This window comes from Vulpes lagopus, chromosome 1, assembly GCF_018345385.1.
Source record: "Vulpes lagopus strain Blue_001 chromosome 1, ASM1834538v1, whole genome shotgun sequence".
Classification (NCBI taxonomy): domain Eukaryota; kingdom Metazoa; phylum Chordata; class Mammalia; order Carnivora; family Canidae; genus Vulpes; species Vulpes lagopus.
Window position 1 is genome coordinate 166,969,852 of NC_054824.1, and position 18,701 is coordinate 166,988,552.

Here is an 18,701-nt window from a genome sequence, read left to right on the forward strand (position 1 = left end):
GAGAGAATCTCAAGCAGATTCCACACTGGAATATGGAGCCCATTGTGGGGTTTAGTCCTATGACCCTGAGATCATGGCCATGAGCCAAATACTTAACTGACTATACCACCTAGGCACCCCTGAACACCTAATAGTTTTGAGTGAAACATGGGAGATAAAACAATGGAGAAAAAGTCAGAATATGAAAGATTTTGTGAGCTAAGTGGGGTTAGTGCCTACCATTATACAAGGGTACAATAAATACAGAAACTGAGGCACAGGAAGTTTAAGTGATAACCATAATTTAGCATGTAACTAACTGTTAGAATACAGTCTGGTTTTGGTCCTTTGGTATGGTTTGGTGATGGTAGAAGTCCTTCTGCTTCAGGTGTTAGGGGATTTAATCTCCCTTTATAATTAGGCACAGTGTAACACAGTAGGTTATATTAACAGGATGAGGAAGATCAAAAGGGGAAAAAAGGCATAAGTAACTAGTAGGATAAGAACAATCCAAGCATTCAAAATCAAGGCTTTGAGCCAACCCTAAAAGGCTATTTAGGATCCTGGGCTGTGACACTCTGTGACAGCACATAGATATCACATGACCATGGGAAGCTTTAGAGAGCCAGTCCTATATTCCTGGTATCCAAGGGTATCACTTAGTTCCTGGGGGTCCCTCCTCAGCTGAGTCCCAGTTGATTCCAGAAAAATTTAGTATGAATTTGCCCACGAAACTTGGCAGGACAGATCAGTTCTTCTCATGATTTCTTCTCCCTCAATTAAAGAAATAGCTGAGTATTTCCAATCATTTTAATCCACAGACTCCAGGAGATACATACTTGGGCCAAATTACAGTGTCTGAATGAAAATACCTGTCCTTTGACCCATAACTAGTTAATAATTGCCCAAGAAGAGAAGACAAAAGAAGGGTGATTAAAAGACCCTATGCCCACTCCTTCAATGTTGAATAACAGTAGCCTGATATTGTTTGGTTTTGTCTACCCTCTTTGGTAAAGATTCTACAGCTGATTTTATATATATATATATATTTATGATAGTCACAGAGAGAGAGAGAGAGAGAGAGAGAGAGAGAGAGAGAGGCAGAGACACAGGCAGAGGGAGAAGCAGGCTCCATGCACCGGGAGCCTGACGTGGGGTTCAATCCCGGGTCTCCAGGATCGCGCCCTGGGCCAAAGGCAGGCGTTAAACCACTGCGCCACCCAGGGATCCCTACAGCTGATTTTTTTCCTCAAAATGGGTGTGTGGAACTTAGCAAGACTTACCTGTAACCGTTCTCCATTTTTAAGCCAAGTGATTACAGGTGGGGGCACTGCATCTGATTTGCATTCCAATGTCACTTGTCTGTTCCGTAACACGGTGAAATCCTGGGACTCATCCGTTCCAGCAATATTCGGGGGCGCTAGGTATGAGAACAAACATGTCAGAGGCTTTCAAGAAGCAAGATATAAAAATGACCTGAATTATCTTAGATTTTCAACAAATGTTGCTTCTGTTATATAAAATAAAAGGCATAAACTTAAAACATTAGTTGTTCAATTTGTGGTACAAATGATTACAGGTAGTGACTTTTTAAAAATGAATGAAAGGGTAAGTAATATAATCACTTTATTATCATTACTTAACAGGTAAAGAAACTAAGGGTCAAAGAAAAGATTTCTTGTTCAGGTTCCACACCTGCCAATAATTTTCTCTGAACGTCAGATTTGAAAACTAACTAAATCAGGGTCTGTCCATAATATACAGAAATGTATATACTTTCTTAATATTCAGAAATGTGAGTATTTTTTTAATGCGACTTTCTTTTAATACAGAATTTACATGTCAATTAATGGCAGGTCTAATTTGTGTTAGGTCTGGTGGGGAGAGGGGGACATCTAAATTCAGACAATTTGCACTGCCTAGTCATCTAGGCTATGACAATGAAATAAGTATCTTCTGTTTGGTTTTTTTTTTTTTTTTCTTTTTTCTGTTTTTTTTTTTCTGTTTGGTTTTTTAATGTTCCTTCCCATTAAGAGTAATTCTTATCTCTGTGTTGAAATAATACTGGGTTGAGTCTAATGGGCCCACCTTTTCTAGAAGTTAACTTGGCAATAAATTTCAGATCCTTAAATGTGTACATGTGAATGTGTATTCAAGCAAGTGTACTTACAGAAATTTACCGAAACAAAAGAATCAAGGGAACAGACCAATATTTATGTACAAAGATGTCTATAACAGTATTCTTATACTGGTGAAAATACAAGGACAGCTTAAATATCCAAAATAGGGAATAGATTAAATAAATGAAGGTGTATTCAAAAAAAGGAATACTAGCCATCACTAAAAAATATAAAAACATGTTTTTTGACATGTAAACATGTTCATCAAACCACTAAGAGTTGAAAAACAAGTTTGATAGTATATGTTGTAGGATACATTTCTGTGAAAAAACATTTGTATGCAAAAGAGCCTTTGTGTAATGATACTGGATGACTTATATTTTCTTCTTTATAGTAATTTATATTGTATGATTTTAAATAACTATAAATTGTACAGGAACAAAATGAGTAAGTCAAAAATCCAATGAGTATTTCCAAAAAAGCACTTGGTCCGCCAAATATAAGAATCAGATTTGCCAAATACATATTTCTTTATATATATAAATGTATCTTATGATGTGCTATGGAGTTGCCCCATGTTCCATAAATTACAGCTTCTAATTAGGTATTAGCATATGATAGATAGATTGCAGGAGATTTTGCCAAATTTACCATGCACTCTCACTAAATATTCTTTATCATCATCTCCTGCAGTACTGGATGCCAGACATGTATATCTTCCTGTATCCTCCACCTGCAAAACCCAAATAAGTGAAAAATACAGCGTTAACAAGTCAGTTTTAGTGATGAGAATAAATATTCACTAGAACGAATATAAAGTCTCACACAAAACAAGATATTAAGATAGCACAACAATTAAAATTTAATAAACGGTTTTTTAACAATTGTGATTAGCTCTTTGGTAGTGAGCATCTCTATGCAAAACAATGTTTTAAGAGGGTTCAGTATTTTCAGTATTTTAAATATACTTAACATGCAAACCTTTTGAGATCAATGATCTCAGAAGAAGCAGAGATATATAGATCCTAGCACCAAAGGTGAAACACTAGACACACCATGTTTATTGAGCAAATAAGTATTTATGGACTTCAATGGTAGACTTAAAAGTTCCACTGGCACCTTTCTCAAGAAAATGAAATACAATTTATTAAGCAAACAAATGAAATAAAATACCAGGGTATTTAAATAAAGTACATTAATACCACATTTTGAATCCTTTGGTAAACATGGAGAAATAAGAGCTATATTATATAATCTGGCTGTAAATAGTGTCACACTGACAGCATAATCTACTATTATCTGACTAAAACCAGAAACATTTCTTTAAAAACCCCGTGCATAGTTTCCACTAAAAGTGTTAGTCTTCTTTCATATGTTTGACATTGTGTAGACATGTAGACACAGCCCATGCTTATGTACACATAAAATATACTCTGGAAAACAGATGATCTTACTTCTGTGAAAAATGCATTTTGGAAAAGCAGAAAAATCCTGTTTTCATTTATTTTACTACATGAACATTCCTAGAATATTGTGAATTTTTAAATTCTTATATTCAAAACTGACTTTATAGGTTATGGAAAAAATTTTTAGTTGCCTGCAAAAACTCCTTTGAAAAAATTTAAGACTGGTATGCTTGCAAAAATACATACAACTTTAAGAAAAATGACACTCGCACAGTCCTTCAATTAAGAATTTAAAATGATATACTGCTGCCTACAGAATAATTTTTGCATTTCACATCATATGTCTAAAGCCTTTAAAAATCAACTTTTCTCTATCAACTCACTTTATTCCCAATTAGTATTGCCCCCTTCACTTGTTTTGACTTAACGAAACTTGAACCATCACTCACTTCTACTCTTAAATCTTGCCTCCTTCAATAAATATTTCCTGACAATTTGTGCTCTTCTGGATGCCTACAGTCACCATTTGTAGCTATATTTTCTGAACTGTGTTCTGTTTATAGGGTGTCAGAAAAGTTATAGGTAGTCAGATTTCTCTAGAGTAGTATTTTGCATAATTGCTGACATGCACTACAGCTTACAAAGGAGAGGAAGGTATAGTATATAAAGTTTTCCCATTTTAATTGGTCACAGAATTTCCCCCATTAGAGTAACTCACAGAGCTAGTGTTTGATGGAAGATATATTAGGAACGCCTGTCTCTACCACACAATTTGGAATTTGCAAAGCTTCTTATGTGTCAGACATCACTGTATGTTACAGATACATACACAAAAAGACGAAGTTCAAATAAGTGAAATACAATGTAATAAGTGAAATATAATATTATAAGGTATAAAATGCTCTTAAAACACATAGGAGCAGAGGAGCCAAGATCAGTCTTGGGATTGATAATTTTAATTTTCTACTTCTAAAATGTCATAAATGGTCTTCTTACTGTTTTTTTGCCCCCTAATTTTATCATACGTGTAGTTTTATATTCCCCAGACAACTGGAAACTTCTCAAAGGTTGAGACATGTTTTATGTATTATGTTTGTATTCTCCACAATAGCTAGCATATGGGGGGGTGGTCACCATCTAATACTCGATGGGATCTTTGTCTCCTGTTGTTAAACCCAACTATATAATGTTTCCTTTTAAGACCCGTGATGTGGCCTTAATCTTCCCTTTACATTTTATTTATCATTATTCTTTTGTCTTTTAATTCTATTCCACATAGTTTCCTGTCTCCTTATGTTACAGAATTCTTTTGGCTCCATTTTTATCTGTTGAAATTATAACATTCAAGGGTTTTCATTCAGTAAGTGGTTTGACAGCTTAACTTGCATTTTCTCTGAGTTATTGCAATATTTGATGAGGAGGAAAGGAGAAGAATGAAGGCATGTTCTCCTTGATATTAGAAACAAGGAATGTGCTGAGCTCTGCTGGTTAGGATTTTGAAGAAGATGTAGGATTAAGACTCGGCTCTATCACTGAACAATGGTATTTGGCAGGCAAGTACTCGATCTCTCTGTGCCTCTTTCTGGTTGTGTAGAATGGAGATAGACTGCCTCACAGAGTTGTCATCAGTCACCCATATAATCGAACCCAGAGCTGAACACAGAATGGACACAGCAGACAATTCATAGTCCGTAGCTCTCTTTTTCCAGCTCCCTTTCCTTCCTCTTTTCTCAATGAAAATGCATACAGAATATAATTAAATAATTTGTTATGTCCATGTTTAAAGGGATGATGATTATCACAATAGCAGCAGGAAAAAACATGCTAGCTCTATTCAACATTACTACATGCCTGTGGCACTAGTCGAAGCATACCATGTTACATGATCTTAATTTAAATCCTCAAATGGGGGGGATCCCTGGGTGGCGCAGCGGTTTGGCGCCTGCCTTTGGCCCAGGGCCGGATCCTGGAGACCCGGGATCGAGTCCCGCATCGGGCTCCCGGTGCATGGAGCCTGCTTCTCTCTCTGCCTATGTCTCTGCCTCTCTCTCTCTCTGTGACTTAAATAAATAAATAAATAAGTAAATAAATAAATAAATAAATAATATTTAAATCCTCAAATGTAGGAGTTAGGTATTATTACTATTTTTATCCCAAAGTTACAGATGAGGTATTAGGGACCAGATGGAGAATATCTGGAATATTACTACAGATTCTGTTAGTAAAACAGAAGATTGTTATAATAAGACATCCCAGATATACTTCTCTTTAATATGTTTATGTTTCTGATGAGTTTCCTTAAACACAAACTAAAAGAACAATTTTACTGAATTGATTTTTTTGAAAAGTTGTGTCTCTTCAGATTTTTATGTCTGCTAGTTCATTTTGGAGATCAAAATTGTTCTTTGAAGCCTCATATGTATGTGGAATTGCTTTTTGCCAATTCTGTAAAGGGCTACAGGGCACAGATTAAGAGCTTAGGAATTACTCACAGCACTGTAAAAACCTTGCACAAATTAAAGTATCTTGCTTTCTTCTAGGTTTAATATATTTCTACTGCTCCTTTTTAGTTATACTCTGTGTCTACCCAAGCATGCATACCCTAGAACCGATCTACCTTTGTTAAGGTTACAGAAAGGGATCTGTAGTTCATTTGGATTCAAAAACATAATTTCTCCATTTCACCATTATTAGCAAGTGAGAAGTGTAACACAGGATAAAATAATTTTTAAAAAAATTTTGACACTTACCTGAGCACTAGATAGTCGAAGGACCTCTCCACCTCCAAGAGTCTGTATCTGATCTGTCTGTGGGAGGGGGCGTCCATCCTTCATCCAGGTAATTTTAGGAGTTGGGATTCCAGAAGCCAAGCAGGTAAGTTCAAGCGGATTATTAACAATCACTGATACCTCTATAGGTTCTTCAGATCCATTTATATGAGGTGGTTCTATTTAAAGGGAATTAAAGACAACAACAAAATAAACTTGCTGTTTGATAAAGTACTGCTGATTAGAAAAATTTTAAAGAAAATTCATTTCAAATTTATGTTCATATAATACAAATGGATTAAAACAAAGATACCAAAATAATAATTCCTAGACGTTATTACCATTTGTCACTGGCACTATTTTAAAAGGGACGACTCATGTCTATAATAGATCATGAAGTAAATGGCAATCTGGTCCAAGGCAATTATAGCTTAGCAAGTGGAATTCAGATAATTAGAGCAGTCTCACATAACTGCAAAGATTGGAGAACAACTAAAATTAAACTTATCTTGAATCCTTTTTTAAAGAGAGCTATTTCCACATAGAAGCATGTTTTTGTACCTTCTAAACATCTATCATTTCTATAAAAGCAATAGGCAAATGCTGTGGAATTTTGCTATCATCTTTTCCATGTAGAACTTTAAGAGGAAACAATGACTAAGCAGAAGAAAAAAAAATAGTTACATTTGGAGACTGTTTCTGCATAAAACACATTTGTTATGTCTGGGCAGAAATAATTTCCTTTTTTGTTATTTATACTTCTAAATTACCTTTCTCAAGAGGATGTTAAAGAGTCTAAACACTTGGAAGAAACATTAAGGTTCCTTAGTCCAACTACTCTCAAGTTTAAGAATCCCTTTAAAATAGTCTTTCCATACAACAATCATTCAAGTTTTCTATGAACATTTCCAGCTTACTATTTCACAAGGCAGCCAAAATAGCTGTTGGACAGCTCCAAGGATTAGACTTTTTTTTTTTTTTTTTTTTAAATCAGGCACATTGTTTGGAACAGAGATTCATAGCAGAGCATCTAGAGTCAAAGAGCCTGAGTTTGAATCCTGGCCCCAACCATTATTAGCTTAGTGGATTTGGGCAAACCTCTAAAATGAAAATACCACTATTATTTAACACATAGGATCATTGTGAGTATCCAATGAGATCATCTATAAACTACTCATTTCTTTTGTGTTTCTGAATATGTTTTATTTTATAATTAAAGATTTTTAAAAAGTCATTGCTACTACAATGTCTACTACAGCTGTTGGTATTATTATTAAATCCTGTTTACTAAAAAAAAATTTTTCCACCTATGGTCATTTTTTCTTTCTGCAGAAAGACAATATATTAAATCTATACTCCTTTTCAGATTATAATTAAGGAGTCAGAGTTTCTTAACTACTGACCCACATGACCATTTTTTAAATTTCATCCATCTTCTGTATTGCTGTCAAAATCCATTTTCTTATGTGCATTTTAGAGTGACCCAAGATTTCTTGCTTAAAGGATTTCAGTGTTTCCATGTTGCTTATTGAATGAAATAAAAACTCTTCATCATAGCTTCCAAAGCTTCTGCAATATGGTCTTTATTTATCTTTATAACATTATGTATCTTTAATATACTTACATGTAACCTAGGATTCAAATTAGACCACTTCTTTTGCTCAACATGCCAGTCTTTTCTTGCTCTATGACTTTACTAATGCTATTCCTTCTGCTGGAACAATTCCTATAGTCCCATCTCCTAACTGAGCATGTTCAAATACTATAAAGGTCACATTAATATCATTAAACTCATTTGTAAAAACCATAAATCCTTTCTTGATTCTCTCAACACTAACAATAAATTTTTCTCCCTTATTTTAATTTCAAAAGTATGTTGTCTTATCACTCAAAAGCACTTATCTTATTCACCATTTGTCTATACTTAATTCTTTTCTTTTTTTCCCTTTAAATATTTTATTTATTTATTTATTTATTTGAGAGAGAGAGAGAGAGAGAGAGAGAGAGAAAGCATGTGCACAAGCAAGGGAGGAGCAGAGGCAGAGGGAGAAGTAGACTCCCTGCTGAGCTGGGAGCCCAACAAGGGACTCGATCCCAGACCCTGAGATCATGACCTGAGCCGAAGGCAAACACTTAACCAACTGGACCACCCAGGTCCAGTCAATTCTTTATTCCTTTCACTTACTGGTTACTTACCATGTTTTAGTCACTGTGGATACAAAGATTAATTAGGCCTTTATCCTCAAAGCTTGTAGTCACTAGATTTAAAATAGCAGCAGCAATAATAGAAAGAGCATGTTCCCACCTGATTCAAACCCCCCAGTCATCAAGTCTTACAGATGTTAAGTGACTATGAACTATTTTATTCTGTGTGTTATCCATATGTCTTATACTTTGGACAGGGTAGGAGGTGTACAAACTCTAATGACTCTAGAACTTATCTTTTTGGCTTATATCTTTCTTCTAATCTTGAGATCTATAAATCCAATTATCAAATTAACATCTCCAGTGGAATATTTTTTTTTAAGATTTTATTTATGTATTCATGAGAGGCAGAGAGAGACAGAGAGAGACAGAGAGTGAGAGAGAGAGAGAGAGAGGCAGAGACACAGACAGAGGGAGAAGCAGGCTCCATGCAGGGAGCCCGACATGGGACTCGATCCCAGGTATCCAGGATCAGGCCCTGGGCCAAAGGCGGTGCTAAATCGCTGAGCCACCCGAGCTGCCCTCCAGTGGAATATTTGGACATTACTTCAATTTCAACATTACTTCAGTTTCAATTTCAACATGTATTCAGACTGAAACTGTTTTTTTATTCCTCAAGACTGGTCCTTTTCCACCATTTCTTACATTTATGTGATGGATCTACCAAGCATTCAGTCGCATAAGCCAGAGTCATCCTTGATATTTCCTTCATCACTGTCCTGTATCCAAATTGTCATGTAAGTCCTAATACTTCTACCTGCAATTATTTCTTCTTTTTTTTGCAATTATTTCTAAATACATTTTTTCCTTTCACCTCCATTACCAATCTGAGTTACAATACTATTTACTTAGACTAACATCATCTATTTCCTGCCTTTAGGCACCCATCAATATTATCTGTTTGTTTCTTTCACATTAACAGACCCCAATCTTGTTGGGGCTGTCATTATGCTAAAAACTACATTTCCTAGTCTCTGTGTAGATGGAAGATGGAATGGTATGTGAAGATTTCGATCAATGAGCTATAAATGGAAGTGGTTTTGTGGAACTTCTAGTAAAGTCCCTAGAGGGCAACTCTTCACCCTTCCTCTTTTTTCTGCTCTGTTGTTACATCTAGTGATGCTGGGGGTGATCGGACAATGCATGATTACTGACCCACAAAGATGTAAAGGTCAAGAGAACTGTAAATATCTGAACTAGTTCACCAATGCAACCACTGCCTACTCTAAACATCTCACTCAGCAAGAAAAACAAAAGTTATTTGGTCAAGCTGCCAAACTTAGACTCTGCTGTTCACAGCCAAACACAATTCCTGATAATACATGAGTCTCTCAGAATCTCCTCTTGTCCTTTCGCAAGTAGCTCTCCACTTTGCAGTTAGAGTGGTCTTTTCAAAGTGTAATTCTACTCGCAGCATTCGACTTATTAGAACTTTTAATGGTTTCCCATTGTTCTAGGATAAAAACCAAATTTTTAATGTGGTCAACAAAGCTCTTCATAGCCTGCCTGGACCCTGTTAAAATCTCTCAGCTTTATTTTGTATGAGCTTTTTACTTTTTTTCAATATTCTATAGTTACATTGGACTTTTCGCAATCACTAATACATCATGACACCTTCCACCATGTGGATAACATTAAGCTGTGAATAGCACATCCCAGGTTAGGATGGTTACTTTCACATTTGGAGTGTAGCATTGGTCCAAGTGAAGAGTTTTTCAGGTTTTAATGGAATTAGCTTTCAACAGATGCTGAAATGCTGAAACTTCTCATCTTTCTGCTGAGCCAATTTTCAAATCTGCTTTCAGAAAATCATATTTCAGAAAATATGCCAAGACCTTCCTGCAGCTTGGAAGATTGTTCTTTGTACACTATGCTAACACATATCATAGTTATTTTCTTCCTCAGGTTTCTACATCCAGAAATGCACTGGGCTGTGATTCTGCTGCTCGGTTCTTGAATTCCTAGGGGAGCATGCTCTTCTCCCTTTCCCACTGCCACATGTTGGCCCAGGTCATGTCACATATATAGCAGGTGTTCAGCAATTATTTGTTACATGATGTCTAGAAACATGTCTGGCACATAATGTGTAGCCAGTAATTAATACTTAGTATGTGAATACAAGATCATATACGTGTCATCTCTTATTGTTCCCAATACTCTGTAAATTGGCATACAGGAATTTGTTATTCTGCCCTTCCTTACCAAAACACACTTTTTTCTGTCTTTTGTTTCTAAATACCCTGGAGTACTGCCTCTGCTACAACCCTTCATTCTCAGGAACACTCATGTACATCACAGTCTCTTCGCTGTTTACATAGTATTTTGCCTCCCTCTACAGTTAAAACTTCAGGGAGCAAGTATCTAATTCCAACCAATTCAATCCATTGAATAAACATCATTTGTCAAATGCCGTGCTGAATCCTGGGAATATAGCAATAAGTAATGTGGGTACAGCCCGTCACAGAGCTTAACTTAAGGATGAAGCAGACTTTCAAAGTTACATAAATGGGAACGCCTGGGTGGCTTAGTGGTTGAGCGCCTGCCTTTGGCTCAGGGCTTGATCTGGGATTCCCAGGATCAAGTCCCACATTGGGCTCCTTGCATGCAGCCTGCTTCTCCTCCCTCTGCCTGTGTCTCCTCTCTTTCTGTGTCTCTCATGAATAAATAAATAAAATCTCAAAAAAAAATAAGGTTATACAAATGATTAAATTGGTATAGGTATTATGAGAAAGATTACAGCGGATCCTAAAACATACCTAGCCTCTTGTCAAAATTATTGCTCATTGTGAGGTACATTTTGTTCTGAGGAGCCTGAGGTTTTCATTGTAGTGAAAAAATAAACAAAACTATAAAAAATTAATTATTGAAATCATTCACCTCATTCATCATTTCTCTCCCAAAGTCAATTTTTTTTACTTCAAGTAAAAGATGTGTTTTAGCTTTATAGTATCTGTTTGCAGGTAGAACACTGAGATACATATTTCAAATATTTGCTTTAATGCACACAAGAGTAAATGGAACTAGACTATTTGAAATGACTATTATAACTATCATCTATAGATTGGATCATTTGAAAAGACTGAAATAACATAAAATAGTATAAATATCGTGGTTTTCCATTAAATTGCTACTTATCAAGAGTTTTAATTCCTGAAAAAACTTAAAAAATCTACTTATCAATTGGTTGTATGACTTGTTAATGAGTAATGTTTTATAAGTAGGAGTTTTCATCTTTTAGGTAAGAAGCAAACTAATTTAAATTTAACATGTGTCAGATAAGAATAAAACTATGTAAATTAAAAAACAGAGATATGAAATACAACAAAGTTTTTATAGATTTTGTCCCCTTAGCGAGTGATTCTAAGAATTACACTTATTTACTAAATCTTTATTGGCACTTGTTTCCCAATTATTGAATGTTTACATACCCAAGACCTTCAGGATAAAGTGTTTGTTGACTTCTCCAGCTTCATTTGAGGCAATGCAGATGTACCTTCCCGAATCTTCAGTCTCTGCATTGAGGAGCTGAAGAACCATTCCTTGAGTGCTTATTGTCAGACGGGTATTAAGACCCAGAGGCTGCCCATCTTTAAGCCAGGACATCCTGGGAGTTGGGGTTCCATCTGTAAAGCACCTCATGGAGGTAGAACTACCCTTGACAATTGTGATCTCCTCTGTTCCCATAGAATTGTCCAGATTTGGTGGCACTATATAGAAAACAAAACAGGTAAAATTTATACATCTGTTGTAATTTGAGACCAATTTAGATTAAAATTTTATTTTTATTTTTTTATTTTGAAAATTTTTTTAATTGTTCAGTTAGTTCTATAGTGTTTCTATGATCTACTAAAATATAGATTTATAATAGCATAAGAATAATTGCTGACGTTTTATAAAAGCAGGTATTAGATAGGCTAATAATTAATCTTCCAAAATATTAGCAATGAAACCTCAGGATTGTTTTCTTGTAGGACACACAAACACAAAATTTAAATGTACTTTAAGTTTTGGCCATTTTTTTACTTCTTAGGTTGTCTCTTTATTTGTTACAATGTACATTCTAGTTTCAGAAGTATCCTTTCAACTACTGTATGTGGAATACCTAAAGTAATACCAATTTCTAGACTAAGTTTTATGTAATCCCACAAAATTCACTTGCAGTCTATAGTAAATAGTTATTTAACTGTTCTGAGATGTTCTTGGGGATTTAGGAATTTGGACCAGTAAACCTTAGTATTTTAGAAATGGAATGTTTTCAGTTCTCTGTCTACACACACACACACACACACACACACACACACACACACACGCACATATTCATTCATATTTTAAATACTCTAAATGAGCCATTAATATTATTAGAAAACACTCTGAACTTTCTCTTTGTATGAAAAGACTGGTCTTTGCATCTGGATTGGAATGCTATTTTTAAAAATTTAGATTTGACTTAAGGCAAAATTCCAGGTTTGAAGAGTATTTTGAAAAATAGATAATATGTTCCAAAACATATGGACCCCTTGGGAGAAAACACATTCATTCTTAGTTAGCAAGATCTTATTTTACCAATATTTTCCTGTTATGTCAACATCTAAATATAAGCCTGTTGCTTAATACTGGACACATAGTAAATAAAGTACAAGGGTCATTTCTATGACATACCAAAAACTTGAAGACTGTAATGTTTATTATCCACCCCAGCTCTGTTGGAGGCCACACAAGTGTACATGGCAACATCAGACACCTGAGCTCTCACAATCCTGAAAAACAATTTGACCTGATACTTCATAATTTAATCCCGTTCAACAAATACAAAGAAAATATTTCTGATTTATACACAGATTATTACTTATGTGGGAAATTTGTGAAGCTTGTAACTATCCATCACAAAACACAGATGCCTCAAATGCAATTTGTTTCACAAAGCTGATTAGGCACCGACAGTAAACCATTAAAAATATAATTTAAAAGTGAATATTTTTCTTTCTTTCTTTTTTTTTTTAGGACCACAAATTAATTAATTAATTAATTAATTAATCTATCTATCTATTTATTTTTAATAATAAATTTATTTTTTATTGGTGTTCAATTTACCAACATACAGAATAACACCCAGTGCTCATCCCGTCAAGTGCCCCCCTCAGTGCCTGTCACCCATTCACCCCCACCCCCTGCCCTCCTCCCCTTCCATCACCCCTAGTACGTTTCCCAGAGTTAGGAGTCTTTATGTTCTGTCTCCCTTTCTGATATTTCCCACACATTTCTTCTCCCTTCCCTTATATTCCCTTTATAAAAGTGAATATTTTTCTAATGTACCCTCAAAGAATGATGCTAACATGAAAATCACATTATTGTAGTATGCATCTTCCTATCATTTTGCCACAGAAAGTTTTATCTAAAATAGTAGTTCTTGGAAATACATATGTAATAGATATGTCTATCTATGAAAGACCTATTTTATGCAAATTTACTAAAACATGAGCATTTAAACAAGAACAAAAAAAATGTCAATTTTATAGTTGTTATCCTCCCTCTTCTAAAAAGATACTGAAAGGGAAAAATAAACAACCAATAGTAAAAATTTAGGAAAAAAACATTTCTTAAACACCATTTTCATGAAGTTAGAGCCTACAATCACAATGCCTTTATCAGTCTAGCAAATCACACATAATAAAAACTGACCTGATAACCTGTCCTCCTGATAGCAACCGGATATGGGAGGAGAGAGGCAGAGGAAGTCCATTCTTTAGCCAGTTTATCTGTGGTGGAGGTGTCCCTGTGGCTCTGCATTCAATATTTATTGAAGTATCGACCAAAGCCATTAATTTCTCTGCTTCTTTTTTATTACCCCTAATTGCAGGTGGAACTATGTCATGCAGAAAATGAGAGAGAAAGAAAGGAGGAGGATGTATTACTAGATCAAATCATTTCAACTACAATTGCTCATACTGCTGCTTTTTATCCCAAAAGGAAACAGCAGTGACATCAGATTTTAAAACTAAGTACTTCAGGCACCTACTGCAGGACCTTTATTTCTACTGATAGATTCCTAAAGTAGCCGAGTCAAAAGAGAATGAAATTTCATATTTACCATAGACATTCAAGTTAAAAATTCGGTCTTCTTCTCCAGCAGGGTTAGTAGCAACACAAGTGTATTTCCCCACATTGGATGGGAGAGCTCCATAAATGGTTAATGTACTGCCATCTGCAGTCACCCTATAGAAAACGTCATAATAAAGGCACCGATATGATTCATGTGAAGCTAAGAGCTGGAAAACCCACTCTGGGTTATTATGTTCTTTAAAGAAATATTACCATAAAATACATCTTCATCTTAGCTATATAATGGTTCATATCTTTTTCACTAAGTACAGGGAGGTCTGTTAAAGTCAGAGCTAGTAAAACTGATGGAGATTTCAGGCAACCAACTAAAATTCTACAGAACCAGATCAAATCCATGTCTTATATCTACCACTTCCTTATGAGAAAAATGGAAAATTAATGAAATCAGGTTGTGAATTTCTCTATCCAAATCAAAGATGTGTTTTTCTCAAAGTTAGGATACTTTTCCTTAGTTACCAATATAAGGCTTGGATTAAATGAAGATTATTTAAAAATTCTGATATGAAATTTGAGGAATGTTATAATGAAAAACTAAAAGAGATTACATATTAAAAAACTATCAGAAAATAAAATAAAATAAAAAACTAACCTATACATGGGTTAGTAATATTTTTAATGAGAATAGGATAATTTACTTAAACTGTGACAACAACTATTATAGGGTATATTTTGCAAAAATTTTTCCACAAATTACTAGAGCTTTTCCTTTGTTATATAATAGTAGATAACTATATAGTTAGATGATCAAAGATATCTAAGTTAAGATTATTGCATTACTGATTCCCTTCACGAGCTATTAATTACCAAACAAAATTTCCTGTTTTAGAAAGAGATTAAAAGGCTTTCTACAGTTATTCCTACAATAGTGGTTTTATTAGAATCTTCTAATGTCAAAAGTAACCACTCCATTTCTACCATGTTATGCTATTAAATATGATTACTGAAAATTACAAAAAAGAAAAATTACAATTTTATTATCTGAGTCTATTGTATTTTTTATTCTCAAAATATGAATTTTAAAATTTCACAGGGTTAGTCATTTGAATAAACAAAAAAGCAAGTTGCCATAACCAAAGGAAAGTAGTAAGTTGACTCTGAAAAATTTCTTTGATTGGCAAATTGCTCCACTTGCAAACTATACATATTGTAGAGCTGTGAACAAATAATCAGTAATCTAGATATAAGAAAAAGTGCATTTGGAACCTTATTGTAAGAGAAATGCAACAGATCATATATTCCTAGGAATAAATATTATCATATAAGATCTTTCTTTAGGTTCCATCATCTATCTAGTACTTTGCTTGCAATAGGATTGATACCAGCTGATTTAATAAAAATAATTAAATATTTGTTGATTATTGAGATACCAAAGAATTATTGTCCATACCAAAGAAATAAAACTTAAAAATGTATTTGTAAAATATTATTTGGCAATTTACCCAAGCTTCTAATGGGAACAAATATCAAATTTTAATATAAAGTGACTTCGGAGAAAATAACATTTACTTATATTTCTTTAAATTATGTATATTCAATTCATCGACTAGAAAACAGTCCAAAGCCTGAATTTAAAATATTGGTTTAAAATTATAAAGTTCGCAATACCGTTAATTAATGCCTACTTATACATATATTGTTCTTCAAATAATTATAATTACTCTGATATGTGTATACAATGGGGCTTTGTGATGAAGTAATCTATGGTGAGTAAAATTTTGGATTGTTCTTCCAAAGGCATTTCTTGTTGAAAGTAGCAGAAAGCCCTTACTATCTTATTATTCCATCTCTATATAGTTTGTTGCATAGGAAACAAGTATTGGTAGAAAATGGTATTTGGACAAATTACTACAAGGAATGAACTTGGTTATGATGATATTGTGTTTTTTCAAAATGAGCCAAGCATTCATTCACTCATTGATGATGGATAAGGAAAGAACACACACACACGCACACACACACACACACACACACACATACACAGAAACATACTTTTGAGCAATTGTCTAAGGAGAATTTCTGTGTCCAACTCTTTAAAATTTTATCTTTCTTCTTTCTGAATACAATGATAGCCAAGTGCCCATGAGACTGAATTTAGTATAATTCATGTGAAATTTGAAGCAGAAAGCATTGTAGAATACCTTACAATTAATGATGCAAAGATTCTTTTAAAACCTACCGGATTCTTTCTGTTTCACTAGTATTTATGGGCTTTCCATCTCTAAGCCACTGAATAAGTGGGGTGGGAATGCCATTTGCATCGCATGCCAGCTCAACGTTTTCCCCCTGAAGAACACTCACTTCACTTGGAATTTCAGCGCCAGCGATACTTGGAGGAACTTTGGGGAAATGATTAAGATTTTCATTAACAAGGTACAAGATTATAAATTCTAACAAATACAACAGAATCATAGAACAAATATGCCATTTTTTATTTCATATTTTTCTTAGCTTGTGGCTCAAGATCCAACTATTATTATTCTCATAAATTGCTTTCAAATGAAGACTAGGTAGAGGGATAGCTTCAATATTCCTGTTGTATTTGTAAGTTGATACAATTATTTAGTCATACATGCTAGTGATAAATCTACCTCATGGGTGCCCTTTCTGGTCAAATGAATCATTTCTAGATGAAATCCTCAACATAGTTTAGAATTAGTACAGTTCAGGAGAATGTTTTACAAAATCTTGGCACCAATGTCTGAGAAAAGTATCTAAGTTGGTTATTTCTTTCTTCATAATGCATTTAAAATATTATTTATTCTGAATAATGGAGAGGTTTGTTGTACATTTCAAGATCCAATCATTTTTACACTCTTTCTAGCCATCTTCGTTTTTCACTTTAATGATCTGACTGAGAAATAATGTGTAATAAAAACATTGACGATGGCATCAAGCAGAAACACATTTGAATTCCTCTTCTAAGTAATTATGGTAGTGTGGGGGAAGTAGTTCATACCAGCTTTTAAGAGCCAATTTTATACATCTTCCCTCTCCATGTTCATTAACATCATCTTGGGAACTTGAAGTGGGCCATAATGGGGATATTTACACCATAGAAACTGGCAAATGATTGGCAACAAATCAGGATGTTTTTGTCTGGAGGGTCAGTCATTAAATATTTAATAGTACATCACTTTACAACCTCTCCAAATCTCATTTTAGTCATCCAGAAGATAATAATTGTACCAAATCTGCAGAATTGAGAGTTACTAATTAGCTGAATTAAAGAGAGTTTTAATGAGACATCCTATAATGAGTATCTAATATATGACAAGCACTGGACTAGGCCCTATACACATATTTGTAGTCCTGAGACATGATAACATATATTGTCTGGTAAAATGTTTGGTCATACCACATTCCCCATGATTAGTACTTATTATTATTAATGCATTAAAAATTAAACATAATTTCTGATACCGAATCTCTGAATATTTTTCCCTCTTTGCTTTTGACATCTCAAAGCATCACATATCAGAGAAACCACCAATACTTATAAACTTATTTTAGTTTCTCTTTAATTTTAATTTTAGGTGACAGATTTTAATTTTATTTTACAATATATACATTTATCAAATCATTACATTGTGCCTTAAACTTACACAATGTTATATGTCAATTATATCTCATAAAACTAAAAAAAATAATATTTTTGAAGTTTTAGCAGAATACAAAACAGGTAGATAATACATATTCATAATTGCTTCTATAATTTATAAGAAATTCTTTTCCTAGTAACTAATAAAATTATAAAAAGCTAGAATTCAACTTAGTTTACAGTTAGACTTCCATTTCAATTTAAACATTAGGCATAGGGCAGCCCTGGTGGCACAGTGGTTTAGCGCCACCTGCAGCCCGGGGTGTGATCCTGGGGACCCGGGATAAAGTCCCATGCGTGGAGCCTGCTTCTCCTTTTGCCTGTGTCTCTGCCCCTCTCTCTCTCTGTGTCTCTCATGAATAAATAAATAAAATCTTAAAAAAATAATAAACATGAGGCATGAAGTAATAATCAGAGGTATATTAAAAATCAAAAGTATGCAAGTTCTCTCTCCAGTGCTCAATATTATGCTGGAACATAGGAGGTGTTAATTAAGTTAATTAAG

General features: G+C 34.2%; 1 protein-coding gene across 1 annotated transcript in view; it reads right to left on the reverse strand.

Moving 5' to 3' along the window:
* HMCN1 (hemicentin 1) overlaps positions 1-18,701 on the reverse strand; it is a 465,430-nt gene that overhangs the window by 75,648 nt on the left and 371,081 nt on the right. Inside the window, exons 64-71 of the mRNA XM_041767864.1 lie at positions 16,775-16,934; positions 14,567-14,691; positions 14,158-14,341; positions 13,138-13,235; positions 11,907-12,185; positions 6,256-6,452; positions 2,751-2,832; positions 1,263-1,399 (exon numbers count right to left, since the gene is read on the reverse strand). Of these exons, the coding sequence (XP_041623798.1) occupies positions 1,263-1,399; positions 2,751-2,832; positions 6,256-6,452; positions 11,907-12,185; positions 13,138-13,235; positions 14,158-14,341; positions 14,567-14,691; positions 16,775-16,934 (1,262 nt within the window). The remainder of the gene's footprint in view (positions 1-1,262; positions 1,400-2,750; positions 2,833-6,255; positions 6,453-11,906; positions 12,186-13,137; positions 13,236-14,157; positions 14,342-14,566; positions 14,692-16,774; positions 16,935-18,701) is intronic.